The sequence below is a fragment of the Lithobates pipiens genome, unplaced genomic scaffold (genome assembly GCF_037356315.1).
Source record: "Lithobates pipiens isolate NorthernLeopardFrog02 unplaced genomic scaffold, aLitPip1_a1.2 Scaffold_10, whole genome shotgun sequence".
Classification (NCBI taxonomy): Eukaryota; Metazoa; Chordata; class Amphibia; order Anura; family Ranidae; genus Lithobates; species Lithobates pipiens.
Window position 1 is genome coordinate 125,754,285 of NW_027507686.1, and position 17,917 is coordinate 125,772,201.

General features: G+C 45.2%; 1 protein-coding gene across 5 annotated transcripts in view; it reads left to right on the forward strand.

Moving 5' to 3' along the window:
• Nucleotides 1-17,917, forward strand: part of LPCAT2 (lysophosphatidylcholine acyltransferase 2) — a 322,785-nt gene that overhangs the window by 150,014 nt on the left and 154,854 nt on the right. For all 5 annotated transcript variants that reach the window (XM_077458072.1, XM_077458053.1, XM_077458081.1 and 2 more), the window contains exon 6: nucleotides 9,769-9,829. In XM_077458072.1, the coding sequence (XP_077314198.1) occupies nucleotides 9,769-9,829 (61 nt within the window). The remainder of the gene's footprint in view (nucleotides 1-9,768; nucleotides 9,830-17,917) is intronic.

The window sequence follows — 17,917 nt, forward strand, 5'->3', positions numbered from 1 at the left end:
TCAGTCACGGTGGTATCACAAGCCTTCTTGTTTGTGAGTGCAGGGTGGGAATTCCACGTTGTGGGGGCCAGGAGATCGGTGAGGCAAGCTATATATAGTGACCCCGCAGAAGGTAAAATCACGATTGTGAGGATTGATCTCCCTCCAAGCATCCACTAAGCTGTGGGACTGTATGACCGATCTCACTTGTTCTTCAACGACTGGGTCGTGGGAGGGTGAGGTTCCCGTTGCATATCTCCTATCCACTGAATAGTCCAGGGCCCCGTCATTCGCGTCACTCATCAGGATAAAGGTTTTGGAATGGTGCTGGGAGACTGCTTTGAGGAGGTGAGAAAATAACTTTTGTTTTGAAAGTGGTTGGGGGCATAGCAAGCAACCAAAGTTATGTCCTGGTCATTTAAATTTCCCGGGAGCAATAAATATCTACCAGTCGGATCTTTAATTTCTTTGGCTCATGAGAATAAGAGATTGGTCCACTGGTTTTCTCGCAGCGGTAAGGCCCAGGGTGGGGGATATTTGGAGAAGGCAGGGTTGGGAGTAGGCAATGAAAGTTTAGAGGTCCTGGAGCAGTGAGGTGAACTCCAGCAGGATATGGAGCGCTGAGTATGGAAGGTTCGAGGCTAGGCGTTGCAGCCATTTAACTGTGCAAGAATCCATTTTTACCATTGCTCACGGTGGATGGAGTGTAGGAAAAGGGGGAGAGTCAATTCCTACCATCACTCACGGTGGATGATGGGTAGCAAGCAGAGGCCCGAGGATACTAAAAAGAGAAAACAGGACTCATGGTTCCGGAGGTCATCCCAGGTTAGAACACGGGGAGTTAACCACATATGAGTTTGGGGAAGGGAGCTCTTTCGCCATTTTCCATGTGCAACCTGGGAGATTTGTGGATGGCTGGGAGGAGGCAGATCTAGCCGGGTTCGGATTGCTTCCACCGGGTGGTAGTAAGTGGAGGGATTCCAGCATGGGTCTGTGCTTTGTCCAGTGAAGTCAAGGTGTGGCTGTTATATGAGAAGGAAAGCGTGAAGATGAAACCCCCAACGGTACTGTATCGTACTTGATGTGAGAGTAGCTGTAGGGCTTCATCTGACTCCTCTTCATGAACGTGGTCTGGGAAAGATCCGCAAACACTTGATACAGTAGCAGTGTCCCTGGAACACGAGATTGGGCTTGTCCCTGGCCGTGCATAGGAGGGTCTCCTTGGTGCGGTAGTAGGTAAATTTGATAATTATATCCTGGGGAGCCCCTTCGGGTTCCTTAAGGCCGAGTGCCTGGTGAATGTGATCAAACTCCAGCCTGATGATAGGGTTAGCTGGTTCTTGAAATAAAGCAGTCGTAGTGGAGATGAAGTTTGTGGCCGTCTTTTTGATGCCCCAAATTATTGGTGCGAGAGCGGAGTCCCCTGATTTTTTTGGTGAGGTGAGTTGCCAGCTTAGTCATTGTGGCCAAAAGTTCTACTTGCAGCATGGATTTGAAGTGGGCTAGGAGATCAGCATCACGCAGCACCAGCTTCTGGAGTGGGTCCTCAGCAGACTGAGAAAAGGTGTCTGGACTTGAGGCCAGGGCTTCGAAGATGGCGTCAAACACGGATCTTGGTCCACGGATTTAGCGCTGGATGCTAGTATAACCATTGTTCTCCTCGCCATGAGGTGCACAGGAGCAGCGGGGTCGTGGGGGGTGGTAGAAGCTAGGGGTCAACTCTTGGCGTGCCAATGGAGTGACCAATGTATTCATGCGGCGAGGAGCGACATCACTGAGCGACCATTTTGGTTCACTGCTCGTGAGCACCCCCCCCCCCCCCGGTTTCGGTTTAACCACTTTAGCCCTGGATGATTTTACCCTCTTCCTGACCAGAGCACTTTTTGCGATTCGGCACTGCGTCACTTTAACTGTCAATTACGCAGTCGTGCAACGTTGCACCCAAACAAAATTGAAATTTTTTTCCCCACAAATAGAGCTTTCTTTTGGTGGTATTTGATCATCTCCTGCGGTTTTTATTTTTTGCACTATAAACAAAAAATAAGCGACAATTTTGCTATAATAAATATCCTCCAAAAATATATTAAAAAAATGTTTTCTCTCAGTTTAGGCCCGATATGTATTCTTCTTCTACATATTTTTGGTAAAAAAAATAAATCAATATAAAAAAATAATCGCAATAAGCGGATATTGATTGGTTTGCGCAAAAGTTATAGTGTCTACCAAATAGGGGATAATTTTATGGCATTTTTATTATTATTATTTTTTTTTACTAGTAATGGTGGCTATCTGCAATTTTTATCCTGACTGCGACATTATGTCGGAGACTTTTGACACTATTTTGGTACCATGGTCATGTATACAGCGATCAGTTCTATAAAAATGCACTGATTACTGTGTAAATGACACTAGCAGGGGAGGGTTTAACCGCTAGGGGGGGGCGATGAAGGGGTTAATTGTGTCCTAGGGAGTGATTCTAACTGTGGGGGGGCGTGGGCTTCAACTCACATGACAGCGATCACTGCCCCCGATGACAGGGAGCAGTGATCTGTCATGTCACAAGGCAGAACGGGGGAAATGCCCTGTTTACATAGGCACTTCCCCATTCTGTGGCTCGGTGACGCGATCGCGGGCACGGCTAGCCCCACCAATTAACGGGGATGTACAGGTACGCATTTACCCACTGCTGCCATTGTGCCGACGTATAACGGCGTGCGGCGGTCGATAAGTGGTTAATCACAAACTAAAGCATAGAAAGCACAGTTTACTGCTGCCGGTTGGAAAGGAAAGGAGGGAAGTTATTAGCATGGCGGGGGGCAGCACACAGGAGGAGGGCACAGATACTTGAATGGATTGCACTGCAACACTGCTGGAGGGAGAGAAAGGAGCAGAAGCCACAGTGCTGCAGGGGCAATAAGGCAATACAGCTGTCCCTCCAGCTCGGCCCCGAGCACCCCTTTTGAACTGATAGAACTCTGGCCCATTACAGGAGAGCCAGCTGTACTGACTTATCAGCAGCCCTGTTTGCCTAGTCTGTATTCAGATAGATTCACTTTTGGTGAGTGTGATCCCTTGAGTGTGGTGAAGGGAGCACCTTAGAGTTTTGTCTTACTCATTGACAAACACAGTGGGTGATTGTAGTGGAGGACAGAATTGTTCATTTACACATTTTTTTATTTATTTTTTTACTGCTTTTTCATTGGAACTGAAGAAAAATTGTTTTTTGTATGAATTTGGACTTTCACTTTATGCAATTAATAGATACAGAATTTTGTATTGTAACTTTTTGGAGATATATACTGTATATATGCCCTCACCGGCCACTTTATTAGGTTCACTTGTGCAGTTGCTTGGTAACCTAAATTTAACCTAATAATCAGCCAAACACATTGCGGAAACTCACTGCATTTAGTCATCTAGACGTGGTGAAGTTGACTTGCTGAAGTTCAAACAGAGCATCGGAATGGTGAAAAAAGGGGATTTAAGTGACTTTATACATGGCATGGTTGTTGCTGCCAGATAGGCTTGTTGAAGGATTTCAAAAACTGCTGATCTATTGGGATTTTCACGTACAACCATCTTTAGATTTACAGAAACCGGTCCGAAAAAGAGAAAATATTCAGTAAGCTGTAGATGTGTGGAGGAAGTTGCCTTGTTTGATGTCAGGGGTCAGACTCGGAGGAGAATGGGCAAACTAGTTTGAGATAATAGAAAGGCAACAGTAACTCAAATAACCACTCGTTACAATCAAGGTATGCAGAATACCATCTCTGAACGCACAAGACCCCGAACCTTGAAGCGGATGGGCTACAGCTATAGAAGACCACACCAGGTGCCACTCCTGTCAGCTAAGAACAGGAAAGTGAGGCTACAATTCACACAGGCTCACCAAAATTGGACAATAGAAGATTGGAAAAACCTTGCCTGGTCTGATGAGTCTCGATTTCAGCTGTGACATTCAGATGGAAGGGTCAGAATTTGTCATAAACATGAACGCGTGGATCCACCTTGCCTTGTATCAACGGTTCAGGCTGGTGGTGGTGTAATGATGTGGAGGAATTTTTTGGCACACTTTGGGCCCTCTAGTACCAATTAAGCATTGTTTTCAAACACCACGGCTTACGTGAGTATTGTTACTGACCATGTAGATCCCTTTAAGACTAAGGATTAATGCACCATGTCACAAGATGCAAATCATCTCAAACTGGTTTCTTGAACATGATAAATGAGTTACCTGTACTCCAATGGCCTCCACCATCACCAGATCTTAATCCAGTAGAGCACCTTTGGGATGTGGTAGAACAGGAATCTCTGAGGAATGTTGAATCTATGCCACGCAGAATTAAAGTAGTTCTGAAGGCAAAAGGGGTCCAACCTGGTATTAGAAAAGTGTGCCTAATAAAGTGGCCGGTGAGTGTATTTACTTTATTTTTTTTTAATACCAAAGTATTCCTTCCCATCAAAGTATTTATTTCAAAGCGATTTGTTTATATATGTACTAGAGTTTCACTAATCACTAGCATTGTAGTGATTGGGGATTTCAGAGTTCCAATGTCTTCACACTATCTGATGTATTGAAAACATTAATTAGAATCAGTTTCACATGAATTGGCAGCTTTTTCAGATGTCCTTTTTTTGTTATAAACCTCAGGTCTCACTGGATAGATTGAGATACAAAAAACAGTCACTTTCAGTGCTAATAGGTCTTCTAAGGTGTGGAGTAATGCCACATACACACGACTGGACTTTTTGACAGCAAAGGTCCGATGGAGCGAATCCGTCAGACAATTCAATCGTGTGTGGGCTTATTCGGACCTTTGATGTCCAAAAATCCGATGGACTTTAGAAATAGAACATGTTTTAAATCAAACCCGTTCGTCTGTATGCTGGTCCGACGGACCAAATACGAAGAAAGGGCAGCTACAGCACCTGCCCACAAGAATGTTTCCAGCACGATCCAATCTCGCTGGTTCTCGGCTGCAGAGTACTGTACATCTCACGCGTGCGAGAGAGGCGACAATGTCCCTTAGGTCTGGTATGGATTTTAAGGGAAACCCCTACGCTGAAAAAATGGCAAGGGGGTCCTCCCAAGGTCCATACCAGACCCTTATCTGAGCACGCACCCTGGCTGGCCACCGCATGCCCTCAACATGGGGGGTGGGTGCTTTGGGGAAGGGGAGTGCCCTGTGGGCCCCCCACCCCAAAGCAACTTGTCCCCATGTTGATAAGGACAAGGGCCTCTTCCCGACAAACCTGGCCGTTGGTTGTCAAGGTCTGCGGGTTGGGGGCTTATCGGAATCTGGGAGCATCCTTTTAATAAGGGGGCCCCCAGATCCCGGCCCCCACCCTATGTGAATAAGTATGGGGCATGCTGGGACTGTGCTGTCATAAGGTTCGGGGTCACCCGGTGACATCATGCCTATATAAGTCGTAGCGAACCGCGCACACAGCACAGCAGCGGGAGAGAGCGTTGTGTCAACATTGGAAGAAGATCGGAGGGAAGAAGACGATGGAAAAGACTGGGCCACTGCTAGCAAAAGAGCAGAAGATAGCGGAGGAGCCCGGGAGAAGAATCGGAGAGTGGGAGAGAAGGCTGGAGATTGGGCGAAGAGGCCAGAGAGAGCGGAGGAGTCGGAAGAGACCCCCAAAGATGAAAGAAACCCCCAGAGCTACCTAATAAACGACTTTAAAAACCTGTCTAGTGTGTTTTTTTTTTTTTATGGACACTTTTTTTTCCCCCCAGGTGAATGGGTTGGGGTACGATGTACCCCATACTTATGCACATAGAGTAGAGGACCTTCGTATTAAAGGGGGCTCCCAGATTCCGATAAGCTCCCGCGTCCGCAGACCCCGACAACCAATGGCCAGGGTTGTCGGGAACAGGCCCTTGTCCTCGTCAACATGGGAACAAGGTGCTTTGGGGTGAGGGGGCCCACAGGACGCCCCCCTTCCCCAAAGCACCCACCCCCCCATGTTGAGGGCATGCAGCCTGGTACGGTTCGGGGGTGGGGCTCACTTGTCCCCACCCCATTTCCTGACCGGCCGGGCCGTGTGCTCAGATAAGGGTCTGGTATGGACCTGGGGGGGGGGCTTTTTTCGGCGTAGGGGATTCCCCTTTTAATCCATATCAGGCAAAGGGGCTCACAAGGTGTCATTCCCGCAGATAAAAGCTAAATCTTGCTTCCTTAACCTCCAGAGTTCACCCTTTTCTGACTGACACCGCAAACTTCTAGTGTTAAGGATAATTAGGCAATGCAGAAGAGACCATGGACATCCACAATATTTACATTGCCTTGAAAAGGTATTCACACCCCTTGAAATTTTCTACATTTTTCATATTTCAACCAAAAACGTACCGTATATACTCGAGTATAGGCCGACCCGAATATAAGCCGAGGCCCCCAATTTACCCCCAAAAAAACTGGCAAACTTATTGACTCGTGTATAAGCCGAGGGTGAGACATGCCTGTCCATCCCTGTGTGTGTGTCCGTCCATCCCTGTGTGTCCGTCCATCCCTGTGTGTCCGTCCATCCCTGTGTGTCCGTCCATCCCTGTGTGTCCGTCCATCCATCCCTGTGTGTGTGTGTGTCCATCCATCCATCCATCCCTGTGTGTGTGTGTCTCCATCCATCCATCCATCCATCCCTGTGTGTGTGTGTCTCCATCCATCCATCCATCCATCCCTGTGTGTGTGTGTCTCCATCCATCCATCCATCCATCCCTGTGTGTGTCTCCATCCGTGTGTGTGTGTGTGTGTGTGTGTGTGTGTGTGTGTGTGTGTGTGTGTGTGTCCAGCCTACCTTTGTCCCGAGCCTCCGTCCCGTGCCTTGCCTCCTTGCCTCCGTCCCGTGCCGTGCCTTGCCTCCTTGCATCCGTCCCGTGTCGTGCCTTGCCTTGCCCCCGTCCCGTCCCGTCCCGTGCCGTGCCGTCCCGTGCCCTCTTCGTCGGCGGCCATTGTAAAGTTCAAAAGCTGCGCCGCCGCCTTCGCCTGTGATAGGCGGAACACTGAATTTCCCAGCAGCCTGTGTTCCGCCTATCACAGACGTCGTATCATCCTCGTCCGTAGTACGAGGATGATACGATGTCCGTGATAGGCGGAACACAGGCTGCTGGGAAATTCAGTGTTCCGCCTATCACAGGCGAAGGCGGAGCCGGAGGCGCGGCTTTTGAATAGAATGGCCGCTGTCTGTCTGCTCGACACGCTGATCGAGCGGGCAGACAGCGATGACTCGAGTATAAGCCGAGGGGGGCACTTTCAGCCTCAAAAAAGAGGCTGAAAATCTCGGCTTATACTCGAGTATATACGGTAAATGTATTTTAAGTGATAGACCAATACAAAGTGGCACATAATTGTGAAATGTAAGGAAAATAATAAATGGTTTTCAAATTTGTTTTACAAATATCTGAAAAGTGTGGTGTGCATTTGTATTCAGACCCCTTTAATCTGGTACCCCTAACTAAAATCTAGTTTAACAAATTGCCTTCAGAAGTCACCTAACTAGTAAATAGAGTCCACCTGTGTGTAATTTAATCTCTGTATAAATACAGCTGTTCTGTGAAACCCTCAGGTTTGTTAGAGAACCTTAGTGAACAAACAACATCATAAAGGCCAAGGAACACACCAGACAGGTCAGGGATAACGTTGTGGAGAAGTTCAAAGCAGGGTAGGTTATATAAAAAAAATATATACTGTATATCCCAGGCTTTGAGCATCTCACAGAGCACTGTTCAATCCATCATCTGAAAATGGAAAGGGTATGGCATAACTGCAAACCTACGAAGACATGGCCGTACACCTAAACTGACAGGCTTGGGCAAGGAGAGCATTAATCGGAGAAACAGCCAAGAGGCCCATGGTAACTCTGGAGGAGTCTCTCAGGTGGGAGAATCTGTCCAACTATTAGTCCTGCACTCCACAAATCTGGCCTTTTTATGGGAGCGTGGCAAGAAGAAAGCCATTGTTGAAAGAATGCCATAAGAAGTCCGGTTTTCAGTTTGCGAGAGGCCATGTGGGGAACACAGCAAACATGTGGAAGAAGGTGCTCTGGTCAGATGAGACCAAAATTGAACTTTTTGGCCTAAAAGCAAAATGCTATGTGTGGCTTAAAACTATCACTGCACATCACCCTGAACCCACCATCCCCACGGTGAAACATGGTGTTGGCAGCATCGTGTTGTAGGGATGCTTTTCTTCAGCAAGTACAGGGAAACTGGTCAGAGTTGATGGGAAGATGGATGGAGCCAAATACAGGGCGATCTTAGAAGAAAACCTGTTAGTCTACAAAAGATTTGAGACTAGTGCAGAGGTTCACCTTCCAGCAGGACCACAACCCTAAACCTACAGCCAGAGCTACAATGGAATGGTTTCGATCAAAGCATATTCATGTGTTAGAATAACGCAGTCAAAGGCCAGACCTAAATCCAATTGCAAATCTGCATGAAGACTCCAAAATTACTGTTCAAACGATCTCCATCCATGAGAGAGGTTGAGCTATTTTACAAAGAAGAATTTGCAAAAATGTCACTCCAGATGTGCCAAGCTGGTAGAGACAGACTCAAAAAGACTTGCAGCTATAATTGCAGGGAAAGGTGGTTCTACAAATGCACATCACACTTTTCTCATATGTATTTGTAAAAAATGTTGAAAACCATTTATCATTTTTCTTCCACTTCACAATTATGTGCCACTTTGTGTTGGTCTATCACATAAAATCCCAATAAAACACATTTACGTTTTTGGTTGTAACATGACAATATGTGGAAAATTTCAAGGGGTGTGAATACTTTTTCAAGGCACTGTATTCATCCAAGGTAAGAATGTCAAATTCATACACAGGATTGTAAATGGTTTCTAGTAAAAACACCATAATCACTGTTCATTGTGAAGAACTTGGGACTCTGGGACCAGGATTTTGAGTAGAGCAGCAAGGATTACTGGCAAGGCAGCCTTTCTGAGTACTTCACAATGAACAGGGATTATGGTGATAAAGTGTAAATAGAACCACTGCTTCTAAGTTCATGTATTCATTTTTTGTGGTGCCTTTAATTAAATCATGAACATTTAAAGGAAATATGTAGGAGGTTTTTTTTAAAGGTTTATGTTAATATGCATAACATTTCAATAAAACAGCAATAAGAAGTTGCTAATGTTTTAAAGTCAGGACTCCTCACCATGGATGAATGCAGTTTCCGGCAATATGCAAATGTTTAAGGGAATGCCATACATGTAAGCCCCTGTACACATGGTCGGAGATTTCGACAACCAAATCCGTCGGATTTTGTCCGTCGGATTTTGTCTGTCGGAGCTTGTCCGAAACTGTTGCATACAAACGGTCGGACTAAGTTGTCGAAAAATCCGATCATTCAGAACGTGATTACGTAATTTCGTTACGATGGGACTACGTCCAGGCTAGTAGCCAATAGCTTTGATGTAGGAATTTGATCTGAGCATGTGTGGCACTTTGTCCGCTCAAAATTCTCTACACATGATCGGAGTATGTCCAATCGAACCAGTTGGTCGAAAAATATTTCCAACAAGTTGGAAAATTGGGTCCGACGGATATTCCGACGGAATCAGTCCGATGCATACCACACACAGTCGGATTATCCGACAACGCGGTACGATAGGACACATTCCGACGGATTCTCCGACCGTGTGTACAAGGCTTAATACACTGCATACAAACTCCTATACAGGACTTATGAGAGAGTTTAAACATATTTTAGCAAGTGTTATTGCGCATGCATAATTACTGTTAACTTGACTGCCCCCCCTCTCTTTTTATCAGGTTTTGATTTTTCCAGAAGGTACATGTACAAATCGCTCCTGTTTAATATCATTTAAGCCAGGTATGTTTTGGAGTGACTGTTTATTGAATAACTTTTAATTGTGTGATTCTCTTTATTTTAATCCTGTGTTCTAGATTTTCTAAAAACTTTGATGTTCAAAGGAGTGCTTTCTTATACAATGGCTTACATTTATCCTTATCCTACTAATTGGAATAATGGTTCACAGTATAGCTGCTGTAGCGCACAAAAAACACTAATGACATTAGAAATTACTTAATTTAGATGCACTCTTTCGCAGGATCAGAAGCCCCGCAGCTGATTAATGGAGAAGTATAGCCAAAGCTTTTTTGGCTGTACTTCTCCTAGGGATCACAGAAGTGCAATTCATTCTGTACTGCAGTTACGCCTTTTCAGCTGACAGCAGGCTGAAGCCAGGATCCACCTGGATGCCTCGACCAATGCCGAAAGACTAAGCCAGCTGCTCCCAGCCCCTGCACAGGCCAGCGCACACCGATATTCACCAACTCTCCACAGCCTGAAGACTGAGAGCTGAGCAATCAGCGATGTTTGATCGCTCAGTTTTCGGTCTGGAGCCAGCGGGGGACAGATGTTTACAAAGCACAGGCACAGGAAAGGATGAGCTCTTTTCTTGCAGAGCCCTTTTCATTTCCACAGAGAGAAGAGACAACAGCTACTGTTAGTACAAGTAATACACTGACACCAGAACACATAGTTTAACCCCTAACATGTGTAGTGTCAGTAGGTCACTTCTGATACATGTTACCGGCCTCAAAATGTGAATTAAGAGAGCCGATGGTTGTAGACGCGATGAGATAAGGTGATCAGCTTGGCGTGGACTGCAAAGAATCACACAAACAGCATGAGATATGACCACTGACTTTATGGCTGGAAGTAGTTTAATTTTACATAACAATACATCTTTTACATTTTTATAGTCACATGTTTATAACCATTAACAATATATATAATACAGATTTTAACTAAAGTATTTTAAAACGTAGTTATAACAATGAACATTACTAAATTTAATAACATATATATCCCTGTTATTCAGTGTTATAGATAATTATCTTTATCTCTCTGGTACACTTTAACCACTTTCAGACCGGACCATTTTGCTGGTAAATGACCAGAGGTCTTTTTACACTCTGGCACTGCGCTGCTTTAACTGCTTTAACTGGTAATTGCGCGGTCATGCAATGTTGTACCCAAACAAAATTTGCGTCCTTTTCTTCCCACAAATAGAGCTTTCTTTTGATGGTATTTGATTGCCTCTGCGATTTTTATTTTTTGCGATATAAACGTAAAAAGACCGCAAATTTTGAAAAAAAATGATATTTTCTACTTTTTGTTATTAGAAAAATCCAATAAACTCAATTTTAGTCATACATTTAGGCCAAAATGTATTCAGCCACATGTCTTTGGTAAAAAAAAAGTCAATAATTGTATATTTATTGGTTTGCGCAAAAGTTGTCACATCTACAAACTAAGGTACGTTTTCTGGAATTTAGTTTACGACTGCCTATCTCAATTCTTGAGGTGCTAAAATGGCAGGGCAGTACAAAACCCCCCCAAATTACCCCATTTTGGAAAGTAGACCCCCTAAGGAAATTGATAAGAGGCATGTTGAGCCCATTGAATATTTTATTTTTTTGCCTCAAGCGATTGAATAATGACAAAAAAAAAAATTTTTTTTTTTTTTTACACAAAGTTGTCACTAAATGATATATTGCTCACACATGCTATGGGCGTATGTGAAATGACACCCCAAAATAAATTCTGCTGCTTCTCCTGAGTACGGGGATACCACATATGTGGGACTTTTTGGGAGCCTAGCCGCGTACGGGGCCCCGAAAACCAAGCACCGCCTTCAGGCTTTCTAAGGGCGTAAATTTTTGAGTTCACTTCTCACTACCTATTACAGTTTTGAAGGCCATAAAATGCCAAGATGGCACAAAACCCCCACAAATGACCCCATTTTAGAAAGTAGACACCCCAAGCTATTTGCTGAGAGGCATGTTGAGTTCATGGAATATTTTATATTTTGCCACAAGTTGCGGGAAAATTACAAACTTTTTTTTTTTTTTTTTTTTTCACAAAGTTGTCACTAAATGATATATTGCTCACACATGCCATGGGCATATGTGAAATGACACCCCAAAATAAATTCTGCTGCTTCTCCTGAGTACGGGGATACCACATATGTGGGACTTTTTGGGAGCCTAGCCGCGTACGGGGCCCCGAAAACCAAGCACCGCCTTCAGGCTTTCTAAGGGCGTTACAGTTTTGAAGGCCATAAAATGCCAAGATGGCACAAACCCCCCCCCAAATGACCCCATTTTGGAAAGTAGACACCCCTAAATTTAGGGGTACACTAGTGAGACTAGGTAATAAATGGCGGGTGCCCTGAAACTATAAAAAAATAACTAACCAACCAGCGTCACCTGTAACAGTTATATGGTGATCACTGGTGAAAGGGTTAACTAGGGGGCAATCAGGGGGCTTTATGCGGTAGTATATGGGGGTCCCTGGCGCTATAAAAAGCTGCGGCGAACCTAAATACCTACCTGCCTAACTAGCGTCACCTGTGACACTAATACAGCGATCAGAAAAACGATCGCTTATTAGGCTGGGTTCACACTGGAGCGATGCGGGAACGCCACGAATGCGCGGCGGGTTCCCGCATCGCATGCCTCCCGGCGGCAGTTCACACTGCCCTATGCGAACTGCTGGGAGTGTCAGTGAAATGTTACTGACACCCCCAGATCAGTTCGCATATCGCAGTGCGATCTGCAAACTCGGATCGCATGGTGTGAACACCCATGCGATCCGATTCTGCTGCGGGCCAAAAAAAGGGTCCCGTGCGAATTTGCGGCGGGTGCGGCGGGTGTGGCGGGTGCGGCGGGTGCGGCGAATGGCTGAACTGGAATCGCACAGAGATCGGATGTGATTTGCACTGCAGTGCGGTGCGAATCACATCCGTTCTCAAACCGCTGCAATGTGAACCCAGCCTTAGTGACACTGGCGACGGGGGGTGATCACGGGGTTAAACCTTTATTGGGGGGGTTAGGGGGGTACCTTAGAACTAAAGGGGGCTAACCCTAACTGCCCTAACAGTTATTAGTCACAAATGACACCCGCCGGGTGATCAGGGGGTTAAACCTTTATTAGGTAATAAATGGCGGGTGCCCTGAAACTATAAAAAAATAACTAACCAACCAGCGTCACCTGTAACAGTTATATGGTGATCACAGGTGAAAGGGTTAACTAGGGGGCAATCAGGGGGCTTTATGCGGTAGTATATGGGGGTCCCTGGCGCTATAAAAAGCTGCGGCGAACCTAAATACCTACCTGCCTAACTAGCGTCACCTGTGACACTAATACGGCGATCAGAAAAATGATCGCTTATTAGGCTGGGTTCACACTGGAGCGATGCGGAAACGCCGCAAATCCGCGGCGGGTTCCCGCATCGCATGCCTCCCGGCGGCAGTTCACACTGCCCTATGCGAACTGCTGGGAGTGTCAGTGAAATGTTACTGACACCCCCAGATCAGTTCGCATATCGCAGTGCGATCTGCAAACTCGGATCGCATGGTGTGAACACCCATGCGATCCGATTCTGCTGCGGGCCAAAAAAAGGGTCCCGTGCGAATTTGCGGCGGGTGCGGCGGGTGTGGCGGGTGCGGCGAATGGCTGAACTCGAATCGCACAGAGATCGGATGTGATTTGCACTGCAGTGCGGTGCGAATCACATTCGTTCTCATAAACCGCTGCAATGTGAACCCAGCCTTAGTGACACTGGCGACGGGGGGTGATCACGGGGTTAAACCTTTATTGGGGGGGTTAGGGGGGTACATTAGAACTAAAGGGGGCTAACTCTAACTGCCCTAACAGTTATTACAGTCACAAATGACACCAATGCAAAAAAAAAATAAATAAAAAATGACATTGGTGTCACTGTGACTGGGGGGCAGGGGTAATTGGGGGGGTGATCGGGGGGTAAAGGGGGGGTGTGAGTGTGCCTGGCATGTTCTACTGTGTGTGTAGAGTGTTGGTGCAACTCACCGATCCGCTCTCCTCCGTGTCGGAACGAAAAATACCGACACGGAGGAGAGAATACATCACTTCCTCTCCTGTGTTTACATTACAGGAGAGGAAGTGATGTCACGGGGGATTTCCATTCGTCGAGAGCGATCGCGAGGGGGTGGCCATGAATGAATGGCCGCCCCCTCATCCCGGATCGCTCTCGAAGGAATGCCGACCGCCGCAGGCACCGGGGGGGGCCCCGATCGGGCCCCCCACCCGCGGGCAGGCAGGGACTTATATATACGCCCATATGCCTGCCCGTGCCATTCTGCCGACGTATATCGTCGTGCGGCGGTCGGCAAGTGGTTAAGTGTGCAATAATCATACTGGCAATGCATTGCTTTAATACAAATATTATCATGGTAGTACTCTTTTTTAACCACTAGATGGTGCACATTGCATGTCTGTATGATGCAATACATAAGCTTTACATACAATAGGTTTTTTTCTATATTAAATAACAGAAAACATGTGCTTCTATAAATCTATGCAATTTCCAACAAATCAGGTTTAAATATACCTATTTAGAAAGGTCCAGTGTCTATCATAGACATTTGTTCTGACTAATGCAGTATTTTCATGTTCTTATGCACTTTTCCCTTGTTTCTGACACATGCTGTTACAAACTTCTAATTACAGCAAAACTATAGCATAAAATCTGCTGAGACTTTTTCTGCATCTGCTCAAGATGTTTAGGAATCTTTCTATCACAGGTTAATACAGATTAGGAACAATTTAGAGTACATACCTGCAAAGAATCACACAAACAGCATGAGATATGACCACTGACTTTATGGCTGGAAGTAGTTTAATTTCCAGTCACATGGTGTGTGGCCTTATATAGACTCTGTTTGTGTACCTTCTCTGCCATCTACTGGTTATTAATAGAATAGAAGGGATATGTTTAGAAATATAAAAAAAAAATGAATATGTACTTTGCTTTGGGGTGTCTGTTTTGTGACCATATAAACCCCAGTCCGTCACATACACACTACACAAAACCATAGCGTTAGAAGAATCAGGGCTGACCTCTGCTAGCACTAGTTGGTAACTTTTTTGTAGCAGTTCAAACAGTCCTTCACAGGTTACTTTTTTACCTGTGAGTCACACTAGGTACCTATATATTTAGTGGCCAAAATCTCCAACAAAAGGTACAGTAGTGAAGAGGCCTACAGGATTCTGAGCATGACAGATGAGAGTGATGGGGAGTCCTTACTGTCAGAATCGGGCTTAGAATATGAACCTGTGGAGAGCAGTGGCACCCTGACAGATAGCTCAGATGATGAAGTAGTGGTCCCTGCTAAGGTCAGACATACCCGACCCCACGCCCAGGTTGCTGAGGTGGTACAATCTCACGATTCATGCATGCAACAGAGTGCTAGTACTGGCAAGTACCAGTGGCCTAGTACATCCTGCTCTTGGATAAACCAGCATTGCAGTAACACTTGGTGACATAGTGAGTCCCATAATTGCAGTTCAAGCTGGTGCGGTGGCTAGCACAAGTAGTGTCCCGCAGCCACCAAGAATTCAAACACAGGCCCGTAGAGCTCACAGATTCTGCAACGCTTATACTTCCACCATTCACTGGCTAACCCGGAATGCAGGTGGAAACAGAAAATGTAACTCCTTGTGTTTTTTTTTGTTTTTTTGTGTTTTTTTTTTTTTTTATTTTAGCTGTTTTTCATGGAAAATCTGTACAGATCGATTGTCGATCAAAGCAATTTGTATGTCGAGCAATTTATCACCGGAAATCCAAATGCAAACCTTGTCAGAAAATTAGAATGGAAAAGAATCTCGGTTTCTGAATTTAAGATGTTTTTGGGCCTAACCCTTAACATAGGCATTACTAAAAAGAATAAGTTGTGGTCATATTGGTCCACAGACTATGTCCAGTTTTAAGCCGCTTAGCGCCAGCACTAGTGAAAGGTGTGCACTGATGCGTGAGTGCTCATGCGCCCTTGTACGTTCCCTGGTCCACAACTATGCACATCTGTCTGAACAGCTATTGGTGTGCGCATGCACATATACAGTATCTCACAGAAGTGAGTACACCGGTCCCATTTCTGTAAATATTTTATTATACCTTTTCATGTGTCAACACTGAAGAAATTACACTTTACTACAATGTAAAGTAGTAGGTGTACAACTTGTATAACAGTGTAAATTTGCTGTCCCCTCAAAATATCTCAACACACAGCCATTAATGTCTAAACTGCTAGAAACAAAAGTGAATCCAATCCTAATTGAAAATGTCCAAATTAGGCCCAAAGTGTCAATATTTTGTGTGGCCACCATTATTTTCTAGCGCTGCCTTAACCCTCTTGGGCATGGAGTTCAACAGAGCATCACAGGTTGCCACTGGAGTTCTCTTCCACTCCTCTGACAACATCATGGAGATGGTGGATGTTAGAGACCTTACGCTCCTCCACCTTCTGTTAGGATGCCCCACAGATGCTCAATAGGGTTTAGTTCTGTCAGTCCATCACTTTTGCCCTCAGCTTCTTTAGCAAAGCAGTGGTCATCTTGGAAGTGTGTTTGGGATCGTTATGTTGGAATTCTGCCCTGCGGCCCAGTCTCTAAAGGGAGGGGATCATGTCAAAAGCATTTGACACAGTTCCCCATAAATGTTTACTGTACAAAATAAGGCCTATTGACATGGACCATGGGGTGAGTATATGGATTTAAAACTGGATACAAGGGTGATTTCAGAGGGTGGTGATAAATGGGGAGTACTCGGAATGGTCAGGGGTGGGTAGTTGGGTCCCCCAGGGTTCTGTGCTGGGACCAATCTTATTTAATTTGTTGATATACGACCTGGAGGATGGTATAAACAGTTCAATCTCTGTATTTACGGACAATATTAAGCTAAGCAGGGCAATAAATTTAACCACATGATGCGGGAGCCTTGCAAAAAGATCTGAACAAATTAATGGGGTGGGCAACTACATGGCAAATGAGGTTTAATGTAGAAAATTTTTAAATAATGCATTTGGGTGGCAAAAATATGAATGCAATCTATAAACTGGAGGGTGCACCCCTGGGGGAATGTAGGATGGAAAAGGACCTGGGAGTCCTAGTAGATGATAGGCTCAGCAATGGCATGTGATGCCAAGCTGCTGCTAACAAAGCAAACAGAATATTGACATGCTTTAAAGAGGGGATCAACTCCAGAGATAAAATAATAATTCTCACGCTCTACAAGACTCTGGTATGCTGTCCAGTTCTGGGCACCAGTCCTCAGGAAGGATGTATTGGAAATGGAGCGAGTACAAAGAAGGACAACAAAGCTAATAAAGGGTTTAATCTTAAACTACGTAGAGGGTTCTTTACTGTAAGAGCGGCAAGTAGGTGGAATTACCTTCCACAGGCGGTGGTATCAGCGGGGAGCATCGGTAATGTCAAAACACTATTAGATAAGCACCTGAATGACCACAACATACAGAGATATACAATGTAATACTGACATCTAGTCACACACATAGTTTGGACTTAATGGACATGTCTTTTTAACCTCACCTACTATGTAACTATATATGCTCTGCTTCAGTATGTCACAGTACATGTTGGCATTCATGGTTCCCTCAATGAACAATAGCTCCTACCACAATGCTTGACTGTAGGCAAGACACACTTGTCTTTGTACTTCTCACCTGGTTGTTGCCACACACGCTTGAAACCATCTAAACCAAATAAGTTTATCTTGGTCTCATCAGACCACAGGACATGGTTCCAGTAATCCATTTCCATAGTCTGTTCATCTTTAGCAAACTGTGGGCTTTCTTGTGCATCCTGTTTAGAAGTGGCTTCCTTCCAGGACGACAGTCTCACAGACCAATTTGATGCGGCGAATGGTCTGAGCACTGACAGGCTGACCCCCCCACCCCTTCAACCTCTGCAGCAATTTTGGCAGCACTCATATGTCTATTTCCCAAAGAAAATATGGATATGACGCTGAGCATTTGCACTCAACACCTTTGTTCATCCATGGCGAGACCTGTTCTGAGTGGAACCTGTCATCTTAAATGGCTGTATGGTCTTGGC